Genomic DNA, 21,738 nt, shown 5'->3' on the forward strand with positions numbered 1-21,738 from the left:
AGAAATACAACCACATCTCCAAAGCCCTTCCCCCCAGCCCTCCTGCCCGGGCTCAGCTTTGCTCCCCATTTCTCTCCCTGCTCCCCCCCCGGCGCAGGGGGCAGGGATGGGGCTTGGGGTCACTCCATCACCCCTTGTCTCTGCCGCCCCTTCCTCCTCAGGGGGAGGACTCCTCACACTCCTCCCCTGCTCCGCCCTGGGCTCCCTCCCACGGGAGACAGTCCTCCACGATCTTCCTCCCACCTGGGTCCCTCCCAGGGGCTCTGGGGGGGCATCTGCTCCCCCGTGGGGCTCCACGGGTGCAGGGCACTCTCTGCTCAGGGCACCTCCCGCCTCGGGTCGTCCTTCCTCTCCCTCGCTGGTTGCAGAGCTATTTCCCTCCTGTCCTCCTCCTCTTTCTCCTCCTCTTTCTCCTCCTCCTCCCAACCTTCCCTGTTTAAATCCCTTATCTCAGAGCAGGACGCCATCACTAGTTTACTCAGCCTTGGCCAGGGGCGGGTCCGACCTGGAGCCGCGGGAGCTTTGAGCATCTTCTCGCAGGAGCCCCCCCTGTACCCCCTCCCCCGCTCTTAGCCCCTCCACACACAAACCAGCACAACAGGGTGCAGCCGAGAGGGTTTTGCGGTAGAATAATGGACTTGCACAGCTCTATGAGAGTTATCAAGCAAAGCTGTTTATTTCCCCTCTAGTACATACTTACGCTCTCGCCAAATCTCTTACTTCATAATTAGCAAATCAGCAATTAGAGACTTATCAACCTTTTCTCCTATCAGCAGAAAACCACTCTAACACTCTAACGCTGTGCAGACCAATCACCTTCTTGTTCATGCAGCAGTAACTTCTCACAGTTCAGTATTTTTCCACAGCTCAGGGCTGCAGCTGTCCGTTGTTTTTCCCCGCCGCCTTGGCACAACTCAGCAGTTTCTTATCTTTTTTCCAAGGCCTGTTTCTCATCAAAGCCTTGCTGCTGCTCAGGGGCTGCGCAGAGCAGACAGGCTGATGTTGACTTGCCTCTCTCCCACAGGTGGGTGCTGAGCCCCGGGCAGGGGGTGCTGAGCATGCCGAGAGGCAGCAGCAGGTATGCTGCCTGTGCCCTGCCTGTCCCCTGCCTGTACCTGCCTGCGGTAGAGGCAAGTGGGGGACACACAGGAGCGCAGCGGGTTATGGGGGGCGGCTGGATGTGGATTCTCCATCCCTCAGGGAGATCCCTGCAGGGAAGGGGGTTGTGCATCTCCATCGCTGCCCTCTCAGAGGGTGGGGGGACTTTTGGGGGTCGCTGTGAAAGTGGGGACCAAGTGTGGGAGCTGGTCAAGTGTGAGGAAGGTGGAGGGATGGAGGAGGAGCAGGACCAGCAAGAGGGGATACACACACCATTGGCCTTAGTTAATTGGGGGGGGGGGGGATAGACCCCGAATGCCAACTCAGTTGAAGACCAAGAAACCGTGTCCCCCCTCACCCTTTGATATGAGCCCAGCAATGCTGCTGAACTGGGAAGGACCCTGCAAAAGAAGAGACTATTCCCGACAAAGTAGTAAATGCGGTAATGGCCAGAGTGTGGCCATCGGGAACGCCGGCACGAGCCAAGAATGTGACTCTGCAAAAGATGGAGCCGGAAACCAGGGGCCCAGCCCGTAAGGAAGAAACAAAATCCCAGCAACCTGGCAGCTCGGAAAGGACTCGCCCCTCTACTCAATCCTGTCTGGAAGGGGGACAGGGAAGGGAACGTCCATCAGAGTTCAGTGCTCCAGTCCCAGTGGTGAGGAAACCTCACTCTCCTGAGCACAGGTTGGACAGGACTGGAGAGGAGGGAAGGTGAGAGCTCCGGGGGCACCCTGTGCTCCCCAATCCGTATCCCCCCCTCGCCTCGGTCCCGCACAGGGAGACTGATTTTACAGGCCTGCGTTTGGAAGGGGCTTTCTTCCGTGTGCCGGTGGTCGAGCAGAGCCAGACTGTTTCTGCTTTGGGCTGGGAAAACCCGAGCACCGGGCGGAAGATGCAGCTCTCTTGGACGGCCCTTCCCCAAGGACCCCAAACCTGCCCCACGCTCCGTGGTCCCAGCGTGAGAACAGTGGCGCAGAGAGTACAAACCCGGAGTGTTGTTGCCACGGGTGGACAATTTACTGATCGATCTGATGGCTAGGAGGAGTGTTTCGAGGCCACGCGCGGGTTCCTCCCTGTTTCTGGCACTGCGGGCAGGGGTTGGGCATCTCCCCGGGGGGGATCCGCTGGTGCAAGATGAGTGTTTGCTTCGGAGTAAAGGATTCCCCACAGCAGAGCAGGAAGGAGGTTTCTCTGCAGTGCGGGGCCTCCGATGCGAGGAAAGGCTCGAGCTGTGGCTGAAGCTCTCCCCACCCTCCAGGCACTTGTACGGTCTCTCTCCCTTCTGGGCCCTGTGCTGGGAGATGAGGCTGGAGAAGTCCTTGCAGGTCTTCCCGCCATCTGGGCCCTTGTGGGGTCGTTCTCCCGGGTGATTTCTCTGGTGACGTCTCCTGCTGTTACTCCCGCGGAAGATCTTCCCACCCTCGGGGCAGTTAGAGGTCCCCCGCGTGGCGCGGGCCACCGGCTTGCTGGTGGCTGGGTGGGTGTTCTTCACGCCCTCCCCTTGTCCCGGCGGTGTCTGCTCCTCCTTGCTCTCCAACTCCTCCTCCAGCACCGGGGGTGCTTGTCCTGGCTCCAGCTGGGGGCTCGGTGCCTGCAGGAGAGAAATCCATTGCACTCAGCCATCGCCACCCACAGCTCCCCCAGGGCCTGCGACATCTCACGCTAAACCCCCCCGGGAGGACTCACCCTGGTGAAGGGCTGCCTCATGGTCCCTGAGGTTATTAATATGCCAGAAAATCATCCCACAGTGCAAGCAGTTGTACGGTCTCTCTCCTTTTTGGGTCCATTTGTGATTGATAAGATCAGAGCTAATGGGCTTCTCCTTGGTGTGTGTCCTCTGGTGACTCAAGAGGTTTCCACTTTGCGCAAAGCCCCTCCCACAGACTTGGCACTTGTAGGGCTTCTCCCCCGTGTGGATCCGTCGGTGTCGGGTCAGGTTGCTTCCACAGGTGAAGACCTTCCCACAGTCCTCACACACGTACTCCTTCCATCTGGAGATACGCTGTGGTTTTCTTGCATCTTCTTGAGGGTCTTCACCACATGGCCCTTTGAAAGAGCATTTTCGGGGTTCCCTCGTTCCGCGGCTCCCTTGCGTATCCCGGGGCTGCTGTTGGCCATCGTGCTCCACGGCCACCGCGGGGCTCTGGGGCTCCTCTTGGGGCCCTTGCAGCATCCCCCTCTGCTCTGCCCTGGGCTGGCACTGCTCCTCCTTCTGCTCGGCTGTCCCAGCGCCTGGGGGGGACCAAAGGGGCTCAGCTGGGGGCTCTTAAGGCACATGAAGAGCAGCCACCTACTCCAGCAGGTCCCACCCAGACCAGTATCACCCAGTAGGATCCTACCAGATGCTGGAGCCCTTCTAGTGCTGAGCATATAAATGATGGGTGTGTTCTTGTACGTCCCTTATTCTTGCTCACAGTCCTCTTCCATGCCTTCCCTTGCTTCATCCTTACTCCTCTCCCATCCCTCTCTCTTCTTCAACATGGTCCAGCACCCACCTTTGATCCCCACTTTCACCCCCCCATCAAAACTCCCTCCAACCCCCAGGAGGTGCAGGGATGGAGATGGGTCAGGTCAGGATGGGGCAGGGTTAGGCTGTTGGCTGCTCCCACCCACCATGGGGAGTAAGAGGAAGAAAACTCAGAACCTCTGTGGGTGGAGGTAAAAAATTTGACAAGAATTGGCAGGAGAACAATGGATGAGGCCATCACTCCTCTCCACCCATGGGGAGATGAATGCCCAGACAGTTCCTCACCAAACTCTGGCCAACCCAACCCACAACCCCCCTCCTCTCCATTTTATTGCTGAGTACAACACGATAAGGGGTTAAACCTTACCCGAGTACTCACAGTTGTGAAGGGCTTGCTGATGCCTCCTGAGCGGATCTCTCTGCCGGAAGCTCTTCCCACACTGCGAGCAGACGTACGGTCTCTCTCCCGTGTGGATGCGCTGGTGGACAAAGACGCTTGAGCTAAAGGAGAAGCGTTTCCCACACGTGGTGCAGAGATACGGCTTCTCCTGGGTGTGTGTCCTCTGGTGATACAGGAGGTACCAGCCCTCCGTAAAGCTCTTTCCACAGTCCACGCACTTGTAAGGCTTCTCTCCTGTGTGGATCAATCGGTGACGGCGCAGGCTTCTCTCCCAGGTGAAAACCTTCCCACACTGCTCACACTTGTACTCCTCCTTCCCTCTGGAGTTACTCCGTGGTTGGGTTGTGTCTTTTTGAGGGTCTTCAGCACACGTCCCTCTGAAAGAGCGTTTTTGAGGTCTTCTTGTTCTGGGGCATCCTTGCAGCATCCCCCTCTGCTCTGCCCTGGGCTGGCACTGCTCCTCCTTCTGCTCGGCTGTCCCAGCGCCTGGGGGGGACCAAAGGGGCTCAGCTGGGGGCTCTTAAGGCACATGAAGAGCACCCACCTACTCCAGCATCTCCTGCCCAGACCAATAAATCCCAGTACAGTGCTGCCAGCTTCTGAAGCCCTTCTAGCGCTGCTGGGCATGTAAATGCGTGTGTGTGCGTGTCCCGTATTCATGCTCACACTCCTCTTCCATCCATTCCCATCCTTCATCCTTACTCCTCCCTCATCCCTCCCTCTTCTTCAACCTGGACCAGCACCCACCCCTGGTTCCCACTTTAACCCCTCCACCGAAACTCCCTCCACCCGCCGGAGGTGCAGGGATGGGGATGGGTCAGGTCACGATGGGGCAGTGTTTGGCTGTTGGCTGCTGCCCCCCACTGTGGGGGGAAGAGGAAGAAAAGTGAGAACCCCTGTGGGTCGAGGTTAAAAAATTTTACAAGTGGCAGAAAGAGGCTGGAGGATGCCATCACTCACCTCCACCCATGGGGAGATGGATGCCCAGACAGTTCCTGACCAAACTCTGGCCAACCCAACCCCCAAACCCCCTCCTCTCCATTTTATTGCTGAGTACAACACGATAAGGGATTAAGCCCCATCCAGGGACTCACCATTGTGAAGGGCTTGCTGATGCCTCCTGAGGTGATCTCTCTGCCGGAAGGTCATCGCACAGTGCGAGCAGGCGTACGGTCTCTCTCCTGTGTGGATGCGCTGGTGGACAAAGAGGCTTGCACTAAAGGAAAAGCATTTCCCACATGTGGTGCAGACAAAAGGCTTCTCCTTGGTGTGTGTCCTCTGGTGATTCAGGAGGTACCAGCTCACCGTAAAGCTCTTTCCACAGTCCATGCACTTGTAGGGCTTCTCTCCTGTGTGGATCCGTTGGTGTCGGCGCAGGGTTCTCTCCCAGGCAAACACCTTCCCACACTGCTCACACTTGTGCTCCTTCTCTCTGCACCTACTCCGTGGTTGGATTGTGTCTACCTGAAGTTCTTCACCGTACGTCCCTTTGAAAGAGCATTTTCGGGGTTCCCCCGTTCCGCGGCTCCCTTGCGTATCCCGGGGCTGCTGTTGGCCATCGTGCTCCACGGCCACCGCGGGGCTCTGGGGCTCCTCTTGGGGCCCTTGCAGCATCCCCCTCTGCTCTGCCCTGGGCTGGCACTGCTCCTCCTTCTGCTCGGCTGTCCCAGCGCCTGGGGGGGACCAAAGGGGCTCAGCTGGGGGCTCTTAAGGCACATGAAGAGCACCCACCTCCTCCAGCAGCTTCCGCCCAGACCAGTATCACCCAGCATGGTGCTGCCAGCTGATGGAGCCCTTCTACACTCAGTGAGTGTGTAAAGGCACAGGGGCTCTGTGTACCTCTGTGTCTCCGCATGCATCTGTGTCCACGTGAAGTTGTGGGGGCTGTGTTTTGTGGGGGTGCTCATGAGCATTGTTTCACACAAGTGTCTGAGGAGACGAGGGTGTGCTTTGCTGGGTAAAGAACTCGCTGGATGCCCGGCCCCAAAGAGTTGTGGTGAACAGAGTTAAATCCAATTGGCAGCCGGTCATGAGTGACGCCCCTCAGGGCTCGGTTTTGGGGCCACTCCGATTTAAAATCTTCACTGATGACCTGGACGAGGGTATCAAGTGCATCCTCACTAAATTTGCAGATGACACCCAGTTGGGTGGGAGTGTTGGTCTGCTCGAGGGTGGGGAGGCTCTGCAGCGAGACCTGGACAGGCTGGAACGATGGGCTGAGCCCAACTGGGGGAGTTTCACTGAGGGCAAATGCCGGGGGCTGCCCTTGGGCCACAACAACCCCCAGCAGGGCTACAGGCCTGGGGAGGAGTGGCTGGAGAGCGGCCAGCCAGAGAGGGACTGGGGGGTTAATCGATGGATAATGAGCCAGCAGGTGCCCAGGGGGCCAAGGAGGCCAATGGCATCCTGGCTTGTGTCAGCACCAGCGTGGCCAGCAGGGACAGGGAAGGGATCTGCCCCCTGGGGAGGCCGCCCCTCGATTCCTGGGCTCAGTGTTGGGCCCCTCACCCCAAAAAGGCCATTGAATGACTCGAGCGTGGCCAGAGAAGGGCAACGGAGCTGGGGCAGGGTCTGGAGCACAGGTCTGCTGGGGAGCGGCTGGGGGAACTGGGGGGGTTCCGTCTGGAGAAGAGGAGGCTGAGGGGAGACCTCCTGGCCCTCTGCAACTCCCTGCCAGGAGGGGGCAGAGAGGGGGGATGAGTCTCTGGAGCCAAGGCCCCAGCGCCAGGCCCCGAGGGAATGGCCTCAAGCTGCCCAGGGCAGGGTCAGGCTGGCTCTGAGGAAGGATTTCTGTGCAGAAGGGGCTGTTGGGCGTTGGAATGGGCTGCCCAGGGCAGGGGGGAGTCCCCGGGATCCCTGGGGGGGTTGAAGAGTCGGGCTGAGCCAGCGCTGAGGGACCTGGGGGAGTTGGGAACTGTTAATGTTGCGTTGATGGTTGGACTGGATGACCTTCAAGGTCTTTTCCAGCCTAGACAATTCCGTGATTTTGTGATTCTGTGTGTAACTGCTCTTACTGACACGCCTTGTCCGCCTTCATACTTCATATTCCTGCTCCTCCCCCTCCTCTATCCCTCCCACTTCTTCAACCTGGACCAGTGCCCACCCCTGGTCCCCTCTTTAACTCCCCCAGCAAAACTCCCTCCATTCCCCAGGAGGTGCAGGTATGGAGACGGGGCCAGTCAGGGTGGGGCAGGGTTGGGCTCTTGGCTGCTCCCACCCTCTGTGGGTGAACCCGGGAAGGGGGAAAGAACAGGAAAAGTCAGAAAACCTCTGCATGGAATTGAAATATTGTTCAATAGCAGGAGACAGACAGAGGAAAAATGCAAAGGCCATCACTTACCCCCACCCATGGACGGGTGGATGCCCAACCAGTTCCTGACCAAAATCTGGCCAATCCTCACCCCTAAACCCTCTCCTCTCCATTTTATTGCTGAGCACGTCGTTAAGTACTCTCCAAGGACTCACCGTTGTGGACAGCTAACTGATGCCTCCAGAGCTGATGACACTGCCAGAAAGTCATTTCGCAGTGCGAGCAGGCATACGGCCTCCCTCCCGTGTGGGTGCGTTGGTGTTTGATGAGGTCCGATCTAACGGAGAAGTAATTCCCACACGTGCTACAGCAAAACCCCTTCGGCCTTGTGTGTCTCTTCTGGTGACGGAGGAGGCTCCCTCTCTGAGTGAAGCCCTTCCCACAATCCTGGCACTTGAAGGGCTTCTCCCCGGTGTGGATCCGTAGGTGACAGTTCAGGTTGCTCCTGTATGTGAAAACCTTCCCACAGTACTCACACTCGTGTTCCTCTCTGCAGCTAGCCCATGGTATTGTTGCAGCCTCCAGAGGGTCCTCAGCACACGTCTCATTGAAAATCCATTTTCGGCGTGTTCTTGTTCCGCGGCTCCCTTGCGTATCCCGGGGCTGCTGTTGGCCATCGTGCTCCACGGCCACCGCGGGGCTCTGGGGCTCCTCTTGGGGCCCTTGCAGCATCCCCCTCTGCTCTGCCCTGGGCTGGCACTGCTCCTCCTTCTGCTCGGCTGTCCCAGCGCCTGGGGGGGACCAAAGGGGCTCAGCTGGGGGCTCTTAAGGCACATGAAGAGCACCCACCTCCTCCAGCAGCTCCCACCCAGACCAGTATCACCCAGTACGGTGCTGCCTGCTGCTGGAGCCCTTGTACCATTACTGAGCGTGTAAAGGCACAGGGGCTCTGGTATGTGTGTGTGTGTGTGTGTGTGTGTGTCTCCCCTTTACTACTACACCTCATCCTCTTCCTCCTTCATCTTCCTGCTCCTCCTTCTCCTCCATCCCTCCCCCTCTCCCATACCACTTCCTTATTCACCCCGGACCAGGGCCCACTCTTGGTCCCCACATTCACACCCCCCCAACCTGCCCCCATCCCCTGGCATGGCCGGGGATGGAGATGGGCCAGAAAATAGTTCAACAGATGACAGAGAGACAGACCATCACTCACCCTCACCCATGGGTTGATGGGTGTCCAGCCAGTTCCTGACCAAAATGTGGCCAACTCCCACTCCCAAACCCACTGCTCTCTATTTTACTTCTGAGCACGACGTGATACGGATTTAAGACCACGCCAAGGACTCACCGTTCTGCACAGCTAACTGATGCCTCCTGAGGTGATCACGCTGCCAGAAAGTCATGTCACAGTGTGAGCAGGTGTACGGTCTCCCTTCCACGTGGGTGCGTTGGTGTCTGATGAGGTCCGATATAAAGGAGAAGGGTTTCCCCCACGTGTTGCAGTGAAATTGTTTCTGCCTTGTATGTCTCTTCTGGTGACAGAGGAGGTTCCATCTCAGCGTGAAGCTCCTCCCACAATCCCAGCACTTGTAGGGCTTCTCCCCCGTGTGGATCTTTTGGTGACAGGTCAGGTTGCTGCCACTAGTGAAGACCTTCCCACAGTGCTCACACACATACTTCTTCTCTCTGGAGTTACTCCGTGGTTGGGTTGCACCTTCTTGAGGGTCTTCACCACACGTCCCTTTGAAAGAGCATTTTCGGGGTTCCCCCGTTCCGCGGCTCCCTTGCGTATCCCGGGGCTGCTGTTGGCCATCGTGCTCCACGGCCACCGCGGGGCTCTGGGGCTCCTCTTGGGGCCCTTGCAGCATCCCCCTCTGCTCTGCCCTGGGCTGGCACTGCTCCTCCTTCTGCTCGGCTGTCCCAGCGCCTGGGGGGGACCAAAGGGGCTCAGCTGGGGGCTCTTAAGGCACATGAAGAGCACCCACCTCCTGCATGGCTCTGCCTGCTCGGCTCCCTCCCTTCCCTTCTCCTCCTCCTCACACCCCCAGGGCCTTGCCTGTTAGCCCCGTGTTGGGCTTTGGCAGTCCCTCGCCCCTTCGCCCACAGGGATGGTCAGGACAAAAAACCAAAAGGCCGGGAGGGATCAAGACAAGGACAAGGTTGAGGGGAGGACTCCCCTGTTGTGGGCTGAAGCACCAGAGAGACTCCATCGGGGAGGAAGAAAGAACAGCAATGGCATTTGAACCCCCCACCCCCGATGTACCAATCCGGCAGAGCAGGACAGTGAGAAATACAACCACATCTCCAAAGCCCTTCCCCCCAGCCCTCCTGCCCGGGCTCAGCTTTGCTCCCCATTTCTCTCCCTGCTCCCCCCCCGGCGCAGGGGGCAGGGATGGGGCTTGGGGTCACTCCATCACCCCTTGTCTCTGCCGCCCCTTCCTCCTCAGGGGGAGGACTCCTCACACTCCTCCCCTGCTCCGCCCTGGGCTCCCTCCCACAGGAGACAGTCCTCCACGATCTTCCTCCCACCTGGGTCCCTCCCAGGGGCTCTGGGGGGGCATCTGCTCCCCCGTGGGGCTCCATGGTGATACAGCGATATGATCACCTGCTTTGCAACTTATTTCCTTATAGCAAGGTATAATGATTTCTGTATATTTATTAATATTCCTGCGCGCCCTGAGCGTTCTGTGGAAACTTGCCAAGAACCACCGTGTTTACGAAAACAAGAGACATGTTCATGGGAAGCAGATGTGCTCTAACAAGCCGAGTCCTTACAGAGTCCTGACAGCCATGTAGGGAGAGGAGAAACTATTATGCTGGTGCTTTTAGATAAGATAGAGGGAGTAAACCGGCTGGGAGCATTCGCATGGTTCGAGAAATTACTCAGGAAAATCCGCTCATAGCTCCAAGGAACGGGCTGGAAAGTACAAGGTGAGGAGGACTGTGAGCCTTCCTCCAGCAGACCCCCGAGGATGATCTCCAGACCGCAACGAGCAGGTGCAAAGAGAACGTAACCTGCTGACACCAGCCTCTAGAACTAACCCAGCCTTACTTATGCGTATGGATACTCGTATTGTGTCATGCAACGAACATGGATATCCACACTCCACACATTTCCGCTAAAATGTGCTGTTGGGGTGCAAGCTTTGTGGAGAAATTGCCTTGCACCCCGGTGGAGGAATAAACGTACCTGCTTTAGTACTCTCCGGGAGTTGTAGAGCTTTTTTCCTCGCAGTTGGTGCAGGGGAGTCTCTGCTCCAGGGAACCTTCCCCGCTCCTCCGTCCTTCCTCACCCTCGCTGTTTGAAGAGGTATTTACCTCCGACATTCCCCTTTTCAAATCCCTGATCCCAGGGGCGTGGCCAGTCGATAATTTGCTCGGCCTTGGCCAGGGGCGGGTCCGACCTGGGGCCGCGGGAGCTTTGAGCATCTTCTCGCAGGAGCCCCCCCTGTCCCCCCTCCGCCGCTCCCAGCCCCTCCACACCCAAACCAGCACAACAGGGTGCAGCCGGGTGGGTGCTGAGCCCCGGGCAGGGGGTGCTGAGCACCCCGAGAGGCGGCAGCAGGTCCCCTGGGGGCGCCGGGATGCGGATTCTCCATCCCTCAGGGAAATCCCTGCAGGGAAGGGGGGGTGTGCATCTCCATCCATGGCCCTGCAGGAGGATGGGGGGCAGTTTTGGGGTTGATTCACAGAAACAGACTCTACAACTCGGTGCAAGGGGATTTCTCCACACAATTTGGAGCCCAACAGCACATTTTAGCGGAAATGTATGGAGTGTGGATATCCATACGCATTTCATGACACAATACGAGTATCCATACGCATAAGTAAGGCTGGGTTAGTTCTAGAGCCTGGTGTCAGCCGTTGATGTTCTCTTCCAGCTTGCGCGTTGCCTCCTGGGGGGCGTCTTCAGGGATCTTCTGGAGGAAGGCTCACATTCCTCTTCACCTTGTACTTTCACCCCGTTCCTCGGAGCACGCGCAGCCTCTTATCCAATTTTTTGAACAACAAGACTGGTTCCAGCTGGTTTATCACCACTATCTTATCTAAAAGCACCAGTATATTAGTTTGTCCTGCCCATATACGGCTATCTAGCCTTTACAAAGACTCAACTTGTTAGAACCCATCTGCTTCCCAAGGACATGACTCTTATTTTTGCAGAGCATTGTAGTTTTTGGTAACTTTCCACATATATCTACTTTGTTTTAGTGAACACAGTGGCCCTAGGGAAGCTTCCACACAACAGTCTGGGCGAAAGGATTATTAAGAAATATTAGCTATATTCAAAACCATTTTACGTTGCTATACAGTTGCTATAAGTGTTGTCGTAAGTAAATAGGTTGCAAAGAAAGAAATCATTTCTCTGTATCACCAGATACTGCGGCTTCTGGGGGGCAGCTGGACATGGATTCTCCATCCCTCAGGGAAATCCCGGCAGGGAAGGGGGGGTGTGAATCTACGTCACTGGCCCTATCCGGGGGTGGGGGGAGTTTGAGGGGACGCTGTGAAAGTGGGGAAGAAGCGTGGGAGCTGGTCAAATGTGAAGGAAGTGGAGGGCTGGAGGAGGAGCAGGACGAGGAGGAGGAGGGATGAAGGACGAGCAGAAGGGGGAGGGCTGGAGGAGGAGGAGCCGGGGAATGAACAGAAAAGGATGAAGGAGGAGGGATGGAGGAGGGGGAGGGCTGGAGGAGGAGCAGGGCCAGCAGGAGGGGACACACACACAATGGCCGTAATTAAGCCGAGGGAGGGGGCAGACCCCCAATGCCGACTCAGCTGAAGCCCAAGAAGCCGCGTCCCCCCCTCGGAGCTGGGCCCAGCAATGACAAGACCCTGTGTGTTGGCATCGCCACGAGGCGCGTTGGGAACCCGCGAGGGACAGGGCGATAAGAAACCCCCCGGTCACTCCAGCCCCGGTGTCTGCGTGTGCTCCCAAGTGGAGAAATCCAGGGGGGTTCTCTGGGGCGGGGCGCTGGCCGGGGGGAATTACCACCAGCCCCCAGCTCTGCGCCGACTCCCCAGAAATAAATCCCTCTGCTCGGGGATCGCTGTATCCCACCAGGAAGCACAAAAGCCACCGCCTGAGTTCAGCCGCACAGGTTGGAGTCACGTGTTAATTAACGGGACACACACTTAACGAAGGGAGAGATGAGCAGGGAGAGAGAAACATCCTGAGAGCAAACGGAGTGAAACACCACACGGGGGTCACAGCTTGTGCCGCACAACCAACACCCCCAGCACGTCGTACCGAGACTGTCCAGCACTTTGCTCGGCGCTGGCTCTTGTTAACGCCCTCGCGGACTAACGAGCCTTTACACTCCCTCTGGGCTCAGGGGAGCTCCCTGGGTTCCCAGGCAGGCAGCGGTTCTTAAACATCGCCTCTGCCCGCACCCACGAGTCCCCAGGGAGGTGCTGGGGCTCTGGGGCGGGATGGTCCCACGCGCTGGGTGAAGGAAGAGCCACGTTGTCCATGTACCCGAGGCACCTGCTGGCAAATCTCCTCCAAATTTACTCCCCTGTGCAGGCACTCAGGTTTAGATCAGAGAGAGGCTCACGCAGCCCCTCACCCCCACACACACCTTGCTGGGGCATTAGCACCCCCAGACATCTCTCAAGTTCCCCTCCAGCATCGCCCGGCTCATGGGACGAGACCAGAGGGCTGGAAGTCCCTACCCAGGGAGGCCACAGGCCCCTGATTTGGGGGCCCATCGCCCCCAGAGAAGCTCCCTGGCCCACGGGCACCTCCTCCAAGGGGGCCTCTGGTGGACAAGACACCCGGTGCCAACGCTGAATGACTGCCCGCAGAACAGGCACGGGTGGGAGCTCTCCTGTGCGGGGAGACAGTCGTGCGTGGCGAGGTGGGAGCTGCTCAGGAAGGGTGAAGCTCTCCCCACCCTCCAGGCACTTGTACGGTCTCTCTCCCTTCTGGGCCCTGTGCTGGGAGATGAGGCTGGAGAAGTCCTTGCAGGTCTTCCCGCCATCTGGGCCCTTGTGGGGTCGTTCTCCCGGGTGATTTCTCTGGTGACGTCTCCTGCTGTTACTCCCGCGGAAGATCTTCCCACCCTCGGGGCAGTTAGAGGTCCCCCGCGTGGCGCGGGCCACCGGCTTGCTGGTGGCTGGGTGGGTGTTCTTCACGCCCTCCCCTTGTCCCGGCGGTGTCTGCTCCTCCTTGCTCTCCAACTCCTCCTCCAGCACCGGGGGTGCTTGTCCTGGCTCCAGCTGGGGGCTCGGTGCCTGCAGGAGAGAAATCCATTGCACTCAGCCATCGCCACCCACAGCTCCCCCAGGGCCTGCGACATCTCACGCTAAACCCCCCGGGAGGACTCACCCTGGGGAAGGGCTGCCTGATGACTCCTGAGGTGATAACTCTGCTGGAAGGTGGGAGGGTTGTGTCTGCGTGTGGGTGTGCACAGAAATGGGGGGTCTAAGTGTACAGGTGCCCATGGCGGGTGGGGGGCGTGTGTGGCGTGGGATGTGTGTTTGTGCGTGTGTGGGGGTATGTGCATCCAAACTTCATTCTTCAGTTCCACTTCCATCCCTCCCGCTCCTCCATTCTGAATCCTACTCCCCCACGCCTCCCCCACTCCACACCAGCATCCACCCCTGGTCCCCATTTTCACCCACCCAAAACTCCCCCCGGGATGGCCAGGGATGGAGATGGGGCAGGTCGGGATGGGGCAGGGTTGGGCTCTTGGCTGCTCCCACCCTCTGGGGCTGAACCCGGGAGGGGGAAAGGTGAGAAATCCCATGAGTGGAGGGAAAAGTAATTTACCAGGAGGAGGCCATCACTCACCCCGCCCATGGGGACATGGATGCCCAGCCAGGTCCGGACCAATTTCTGGCCCAAACAGCCCCCAAACCCCCTCCTCTCCATTTCAGAACTGAGCACAACTTGATATGGGGTTAAGCCCCCCTGGAGGACTCACCAGGATGGACGGTCCTCTCATGCCTCCTGAGGTCACAATTCCGTAAGAACCTCATCTCGCAGAGTGAGCAGGGGTAGGGTCTCTCTCCTGTGTGAGTTTGTTGGTGTGTAATGAGGTTTGACCGCCAGGAGAAGCGTTTCCCACACGTGGTGCAGACAAAGGGCTTCTCCTTGGTGTGTGTCCTCTGGTGACTCAGAAGTTTCCCACTTTCCCTGAAGCTCTTCCCACAATCCTGGCACGTGAAGGGCTTCTCTCCCGTGTGGGTCCGTTGGTGACATCTCAGCTTACTCCCCGTAGCAAAGAACTTCCCACAATACTCACACTTGTACTCTTTGCATCTGGAGCTACTCGGTGGTTGGGATGCGCCTCCTTGAGTATCTCCAGCACACGTCCCTTTGAAAGAGCATTTTGGTTTTGTCTTGGTACCCCATCCTTGCTCTTCTTCCTCCTCCTCCTCTATCCCTCCCCCATCCCTCCTCCTCCTTCACCCTGGACCAGCACCCACCCTTCATTCCCAATTTCACATGCCCAAAACTCTCCCCACACCCCAGGAGGGCCGGGGATGGAGATGGGGCAGGTCGGGATGGGGCAGGGTTGGGCTCTTGGCTGCTCCCACCCTCTGGGGCTGAACCCGGGAGGGGGAAAGGTGAGAAAACCCATGAGTGGAGGGAAAAGTAATTTACCAGGAGGAGTCAGGAGGAGGCCATCACTCACCCCGCCCATGGGGACATGGATGCCCAGCCAGGTCCGGACCAAATTCTGGCCCAATCAGCCCCCAAACCCCCTCCTCTCCATTTTAGAACTGAGCACAACTTGATATGGGGTTAACTACCCCCCCGAGGACTCACCAGGATGGACGGTCCTCTGATGCTTCCTGAGGTCAGAATTCCGTAAAAACCTCTTCTCGCAGTACAAGCAGGGGTAGGGTCTCTCTCCTGTGTGAGTTCGTTTGTGTCTAATTAGGTTTGAGCTAAAGGAGAAGCTTCTCCCACACGTGGTGCAGGCAAAGGGCTTCTCCTTGGTGTGTGTCCTCTGGTGACTCAGGAGGTTCCCACTTGCTGTGAAACTCTTCCCACAATCCTGGCACCTGTAGGGCCACTCTCCCGTGTGGATGAGTCGGTGATCGGTCAGTTTCCATTTGCCCCTGAAGAACTTCCCACAGTCCTCACACTGGTACTTCTTTCTGGAGCTACTCTGTGGTTGGGATGCATCTTCCTGTAGGTCTTCCCCATGCGTCCCTGTGAAAGAGCAATTTTGGGGTTCTCTGGGTATTTTACTCCCTCACGGATCACCCCGCACCACAGAGCAGGGGCCCGACACCCCCAGCCCCACTCCTGCAGATGACCCCAGACCCGCTCACACCAGTCCCCCCAGGAGCCAGCGCTGGGGCCACAAAGAGCTCAGACAGAGATTGAATAACGACGACAAGACCAACGGCGATGGCCAAGGCACACAAGACCCCCTTCTACTGCGCTGCAGCCCCTTTTACAGCCTTTCCTTGGGGGTCCCCCCCTTTTCTGCCCTGACCCCTTCCCCTGCTCATCGCCTCCTCTGTACGCACAGTCCCCCCTCCAGTGCTGCATCCTCAGCAGCTGCAAAGCTGTGGTAGAGCTTCCACCCGCTACTGGTGGCTGGAAGATCCCCCATTAGTGAACCCTTCCTCCTCAGGGGGAGGACTCCTCACACTCCTCCCCTGCTCCGCCCTGGGCTCCCTCCCACGGGAGACAGTCCTCCACGATCTTCCTCCCACCTGGGTCCCTCCCAGGGGCTCTGGGGGGGCATCTGCTCCCCCGTGGGGCTCCACGGGTGCAGGGCACTCTCTGCTCAGGGCACCTCCCGCCTCCTGCCGGCCTTCCTCTCCCTGTTAGCAGAGGTATTTCACCCACCCCTCCTCCTCCTCCCCCTTCCAGGTCCCCTTTTTAAATACCTTGTCCCAGTGGTGGGGCTGTTGAGGAAGGCAGCGGCTCTGCCCCCAGCCTGATTGAAGATTTCCTCCTTGATAAGACTCCAGCGTACCCTTGAAAAGAAGGAATGTCTGCTGAATAATCAAGATAAGAGGAACAGCAAGCAAGGGAGCAGGATGCAAGAGCTGCAGTCTCACACCTATGGAGGAGCAGATGAAGAGATCAGATTAACCCAGAGCAGTGCTGACGGTAAAAGACAACTATGTGACCAATCAAATGACCACAGGGTCTGGGAAAGCAGAAATAAAAGAAGGGTTTGGAAAATAAAGATGATTAGACATTTTGCCTGCAACAGTCGTTTGTCGTGTCCGTCTTTACCACGACAGTGGGGCACCGTCACTAATTGGCTCGGCCTTGGCCAGGAGCAGCAGGTCCCCTGCCTGTCCCCTGCCTGTCCCCTGTGTGTGCTTCACACGTACATGAGGAGATGGAGTGCAAGGGTACGGGTGCCCATGGCTCTGTGGGGGTGTGGGGGGGTGTGTGTGTGTTTCCTCTTCCCACCCAAGCTCATCTTCATCCCTCCCCGTCATCCATCCTTACAACTCCTTCATGCCTGAACCTCCTACTCCTCCACTTCGTCCTCCTCCTTCCCTCCTCCTTATTAATCCTGAACGAGAACCCACCACACCTTCTAAATTTTACCCCCCCAAAACTCTTCACTCCCGGGGAGGGGCGGAGATGGAGATGGGGCAGGTCGGGATGGGGCAGGGTTGGGCTCTTGGCTGCTCCCACCCTCTGGGGCTGAACCCGGGAGGGGCAAAGGTGAGAAATCCCATGAGTGGAGGGAAAAGTAATTTACCAGGAGGAGTCAGGAGGAGGCCATCACTCACCCCGCCCATGGGGACATGGATGCCCAGCCAGGTCCGGACCAATTTCTGGCCCAAACAGCCCCCAAACCCCCTCCTCTCCATTTCAGAACTGAGCACAACTTGATATGGGGTTAAGCCCCCCTGAGGACTCACCAGGATGGACGGCCCTCTGATGCCTCTTGAGGTTTGAATTCTGCATGAACGACATCTCGCAGAGTGAGCAGGGGTAGGGTCTCTCTCCTGTGTGAGTTTGTTGGTGTCTAATGAGGGCTGTGCTACCGGAGAAGCGTTTCCCACACGTGGTGCAGGGAAAGGGCTTCTCCTTCGTGTGTGTCCTCTGGTGCCGCACGAGATTCCCATTGGTCGTGAAGCTCTTCCCACAATCCTGGCACTTGTAGGGCCTCTCTCCCGTGTGAGTACGTTGGTGATATCTCAAGTCGCTCTCCAAGAGATAGACCTTCCCACAATACTCACACTTGTACTCTTTGTATCTGGAGCTACTCAGTGGTTGGGATGCGCCTTCTTGAGTGTCTTCAGCACACTTGAAAGTACCTTTGAAAGAGCACTTGTGGTTTTCCCCTGGTACGCCATTCTTGTTCTTTTTCCTCCTCCTCCTCTATCCCTCCTCCATCCCTCCTGCTCCTTCAACCTGGACAAGCACCCACCCTTCATTCCCAATTTCACATGCCCAAAACTCTCCCCACCCCCCGGGAGGGCCGGGGATGGAGATGGGGCAGGTCGGGATGGGGCAGGGTTGGGCTCTTGGCTGCTCCCACCCTCTGGGGGTGAACCCGGGAGGGGGAAAGGTGAGAAAACCCATGAGTGGAGGGAAAAGTAATTTACCGGGAGGAGTCAGGAGGAGGCCATCACTCACCCCGCCCATGGGGACATGGATGCCCAGCCAGGTCCGGACCAAATTCTGGCCCAGTCAGCCCCCAAACCCCCTCCTCTCCGTTTCAGAACTGAGCACAACTTGATATGGGGTTAACTCCCCCCAGGACTCACCAGGATGGACGGTCCTCTCATGCCTCCTGAGGTTTGAACTGAACAAGAACCTCATCTCGCAGTGCGAGCAGGGGTAGGGTCTCTCTCCTGTGTGAATTCTTTGGTGTGCAGTGAGGTTCGGGCGCCAGGAGAATCGTCTCCCGCACGTGGTGCAGACAAAGGGCTTCTCCTTCGTGTGTGTCCTCTGGTGACCCACTAGGTTCCTTCTATCCCTGAAGCTCTTCCCACAATCCTGGCACTTGTAGGGCCTCTCTCTCCTGTGGATCTGTTGGTGAACTCTCAGGTTGCTCCCCCAGGGAAAGACCTTCCCACAGTGCTCACACTTGTGCTCCTTCTGTCTTGAGGTCCTCGGTGGTTGGGTTGTGTCTTCCTGAGGGTCCTCACCGTACGTCCCTTTGAAAGAGCATTTTCGGGGTTCCCCCGTTCCGCGGCTCCCTTGCGTATCCCGGGGCTGCTGTTGGCCATCGTGCTCCACGGCCACCGCGGGGCTCTGGGGCTCCTCTTGGGGCCCTTGCAGCATCCCCCTCTGCTCTGCCCTGGGCTGGCACTGCTCCTCCTTCTGCTCGGCTGTCCCAGCGCCTGGGGGGGACCAAAGGGGCTCAGCTGGGGGCTCTTAAGGCACATGAAGAGCACCCACCTCCTGCATGGCTCTGCCTGCTCGGATCCCTCCCTTCCCTTCTCCTCCTCCTCACACCCCCCATCGTCTTTCCCCTTAGCGCCGTGTTGGGGTTTGAGCCCCGAGGGCACCAGAGCCCCAAAAAGACCCTCCCTCACCCCTTCCCCCACAGGGATAAGGAGGAAAATTAAACTAATGACCAAGGGGGATCCAGACAAGGACGAGGCTGGGGGGTGTCTCCCCCGTTATGGTCTGGGGCAGCAGAGAGACTCCATCGGGGAGGAAGAAAGAACAGCAATGGCATTTGAACCCCCCACCCCCGATGTACCAATCCGGCAGAGCAGGACAGTGAGAAATACAACCACATCTCCAAAGCCCTTCCCCCCAGCCCTCCTGCCCGGGCTCAGCTTTGCTCCCCATTTCTCTCCCTGCTCCCCCCCCGGCGCAGGGGGCAGGGATGGGGCTTGGGGTCACTCCATCACCCCTTGTCTCTGCCGCCCCTTCCTCCTCAGGGGGAGGACTCCTCACACTCCTCCCCTGCTCCGCCCTGGGCTCCCTCCCACGGGAGACAGTCCTCCACGATCTTCCTCCCACCTGGGTCCCTCCCAGGGGCTCTGGGGGGGCATCTGCTCCCCCGTGGGGCTCCACGGGTGCAGGGCACTCTCTGCTCAGGGCACCTCCCGCCTCCTGCCATCCTTCCTCTTCCTCGCTGGTCGCAGAGCTATTTCCCTCCCCCCTTCTCTTTTTCTCCTCCTCCTCTTCCTCCTCCTCCTCCTCCCATCCTCCCCTGGTTCAATCCCTTATCTCAGAACTCGCCGCCGCCAATTGGCTCGGCCTTGGCCAGGGGCGGGTCCGACCTGGAGCCGCGGGAGCTTTGAGCATCTTCTCGCAGGAGCCCCCCCTGTCCCCCCTCCGCCGCTCCCAGCCCCTGCACACCCAAACCAGCACAACAGGGTGCAGCCGGGTGGGTGCTGAGCCCCGGGCAGGGGGTGCTGAGCACCCCGAGAGGCGGCAGCAGGTCCCCTGGGGGCGCCGGGATCGAGAGGGTCAAGTGCTGAAAACGTGGATGGATGGGGGGGGGTGAGGCTGGAAGAGGGGGAGGGATGAAGGACGACCAGGACGAGGGATGGACGAGAGGGATGGAGGAGGAGGAGCAGACACAGTAGGAGGAGGGATGGAGGAGTAGGACGAGTAATGATGAAGGAGAGGGAAGGATGGAGGAGGAGCAGGACGAGGAGGAGGAGGGATGAAGGACGAGCAGAAGGGGGAGGGCTGGAGGAGGAGGAGCCGGGGAATGAACAGGAAAAGGATGAAGGAGGAGGGATGGAGGAGGGGGAGGGCTGGAGGAGGAGCAGGACCAGCAGGAGGGGACACACACACAATCCCCGTAATTAAGCCGAGGGAGGGGGCAGACCCCGAATGCCGACTCAGCTGAAGCCCAAGAAGCCGCGTCCCCCCCTCGGAGCTGGGCCCAGCGATGACAAGACCCTGTGTGTTGGCATCGCCACGAGGCGCGTTGGGAACCCGCGAGGGACAGGGCGATAAGAAACCCCCCGGTCACTCCAGCCCCGGTGTCTGCGTGTGCTCCCAAGTGGAGAAATCCAGGGGGGTTCTCTGGGGCGGGGCGCTGGCCGGGGGGAATTACCACCAGCCCCCAGCTCTGCGCCGACTCCCCAGAAATAAATCCCTCTGCTCGGGGATCGCTGTATCCCACCAGGAAGCACAAAAGCCACCGCCTGAGTTCAGCCGCACAGGTTGGAGTCACGTGTTAATTAACGGGACACACACTTAACGAAGGGAGAGATGAGCAGGGAGAGAGAAACATCCTGAGAGCAAACGGAGTGAAACACCACACGGGGGTCACAGCTTGTGCCGCACAACCAACACCCCCAGCACGTCGTACCGAGACTGTCCAGCACTTTGCTCGGCGCTGGCTCTTGTTAACGCCCTCGCGGACTAACGAGCCTTTACACTCCCTCTGGGCTCAGGGGAGCTCCCTGGGTTCCCAGGCAGGCAGCGGTTCTTAAACATCGCCTCTGCCCGCACCCACGAGTCCCCAGGGAGGTGCTGGGGCTCTGGGGCGGGATGGTCCCACGCGCTGGGTGAAGGAAGAGCCACGTTGTCCATGTACCCGAGGCACCTGCCGGCAAATCTCCTCCAAATTTACTCCCCTGTGCAGGCACTCAGGTTTAGATCAGAGAGAGGCTCACGCAGCCCCTCACCCCCACACACACCTTGCTGGGGCATTAGCACCCCCAGACATCTCTCAAGTTCCCCTCCAGCATCGCCCGGCTCATGGGACGAGACCAGAGGGCTGGAAGTCCCTACCCAGGGAGGCCACAGGCCCCTGATTTGGGGGCCCATCGCCCCCAGAGAAGCTCCCTGGCCCACGGGCACCTCCTCCAAGGGGGCCTCTGGTGGACAAGACACCCGGTGCCCACGCTGAATGACTGCCCGCAGAACAGGCACGGGTGGGAGCTCTCCTGTGCGGGGAGACAGTCGTGCGTGGCGAGGTGGGAGCTGCTCAGGAAGGGTGAAGCTCTCCCCACCCTCCAGGCACTTGTACGGTCTCTCTCCCTTCTGGGCCCTGTGCTGGGAGATGAGGCTGGAGAAGTCCTTGCAGGTCTTCCCGCCATCTGGGCCCTTGTGGGGTCGTTCTCCCGGGTGATTTCTTTGGTGACGTCTCCTGCTGTTACTCCCGCGGAAGATCTTCCCACCCTCGGGGCAGTTAGAGGTCCCCCGCGTGGCGCGGGCCACCGGCTTGCTGGTGGCTGGGTGGGTGTTCTTCACGCCCTCCCCTTGTCCCGGCGGTGTCTGCTCCTCCTTGCTCTCCAACTCCTCCTCCAGCACCGGGGGTGCTTGTCCTGGCTCCAGCTGGGGGCTCGGTGCCTGCAGGAGAGAAATCCATTGCACTCAGCCATCGCCACCCACAGCTCCCCCAGGGCCTGCGACATCTCACGCTAAACCCCCCCGGGAGGACTCACCCTGGGGAAGGGCTGCCTGATGCCTCCTGAGGTGATAACTCTGCTGGAAGGTGGGAGGGTTGTGTCTGCGTGTGGGTGTGCACAGAAATGGGGGGTCTAAGTGTACGGGTGCCCATGGCGGGCAGGGTGTGTGTGTGTGTGTGTGTGTGTGTGTGTGTGTCCACTCTTGGTTCTTCAGCTCCACTTCCATCCCTCCCGCTCCTTCGTTCTGAATCCTAC

The 21,738-nt window shown here is 58.8% G+C and overlaps 2 protein-coding genes across 2 annotated transcripts in view; both read right to left on the reverse strand.

Annotated features, from left to right (window-relative positions):
• Window positions 1-2,402: 2,402 nt before the first annotated feature.
• On the reverse strand, window positions 2,403-10,545 carry LOC141972562 (uncharacterized). The gene is made up of 8 exons (XM_074930455.1): window positions 10,512-10,545; window positions 8,567-9,067; window positions 7,419-7,865; window positions 5,808-5,827; window positions 5,063-5,498; window positions 3,936-4,454; window positions 2,788-3,132; window positions 2,403-2,692 (listed from the first exon to the last, which is right to left on the reverse strand). Exons 1-8 carry the CDS (start codon window positions 10,543-10,545, stop codon window positions 2,532-2,534), a joined length of 2,463 nt encoding a protein of 820 aa, XP_074786556.1. The 3' UTR covers window positions 2,403-2,531.
• A 1,486-nt stretch (window positions 10,546-12,031) lies between these two features.
• LOC141972563 (uncharacterized) overlaps window positions 12,032-21,738 on the reverse strand; it is a 28,012-nt gene continuing 18,305 nt past the window's right edge. The window contains 9 exon segments of the mRNA XM_074930456.1: window positions 12,032-13,449; window positions 14,142-14,534; window positions 14,990-15,379; window positions 16,069-16,158; window positions 17,068-17,466; window positions 17,920-18,370; window positions 20,181-20,271; window positions 20,703-21,424; window positions 21,520-21,584. Of these exon segments, the coding sequence (XP_074786557.1) occupies window positions 13,289-13,449; window positions 14,142-14,534; window positions 14,990-15,379; window positions 16,069-16,158; window positions 17,068-17,466; window positions 17,920-18,370; window positions 20,181-20,271; window positions 20,703-21,424; window positions 21,520-21,584 (2,762 nt within the window). The 3' untranslated portion in view covers window positions 12,032-13,288.

This window comes from Athene noctua, chromosome 34, assembly GCF_965140245.1.
Source record: "Athene noctua chromosome 34, bAthNoc1.hap1.1, whole genome shotgun sequence".
In the NCBI taxonomy this organism is placed as follows: domain Eukaryota; kingdom Metazoa; phylum Chordata; class Aves; order Strigiformes; family Strigidae; genus Athene; species Athene noctua.

Bases quoted from the DNA above. Each gene is read 5' to 3' on its own strand.
- LOC141972562 (XM_074930455.1), bottom strand. From the start codon at position 10,545: ATGTCGGAGGTAAATACCTCTTCAAACAGCGAGG. The intron at 5,499-5,807 runs GTACACAGAGCC...CGGGATACGCAA, and splicing joins ATGCATGCGGAGACACAGAG to GGGAGCCGCGGAACGGGGGA. The intron at 2,693-2,787 runs GTGAGTCCTCCC...TCTCTCCTGCAG, and splicing joins TGAGGCAGCCCTTCACCAGG to GCACCGAGCCCCCAGCTGGA.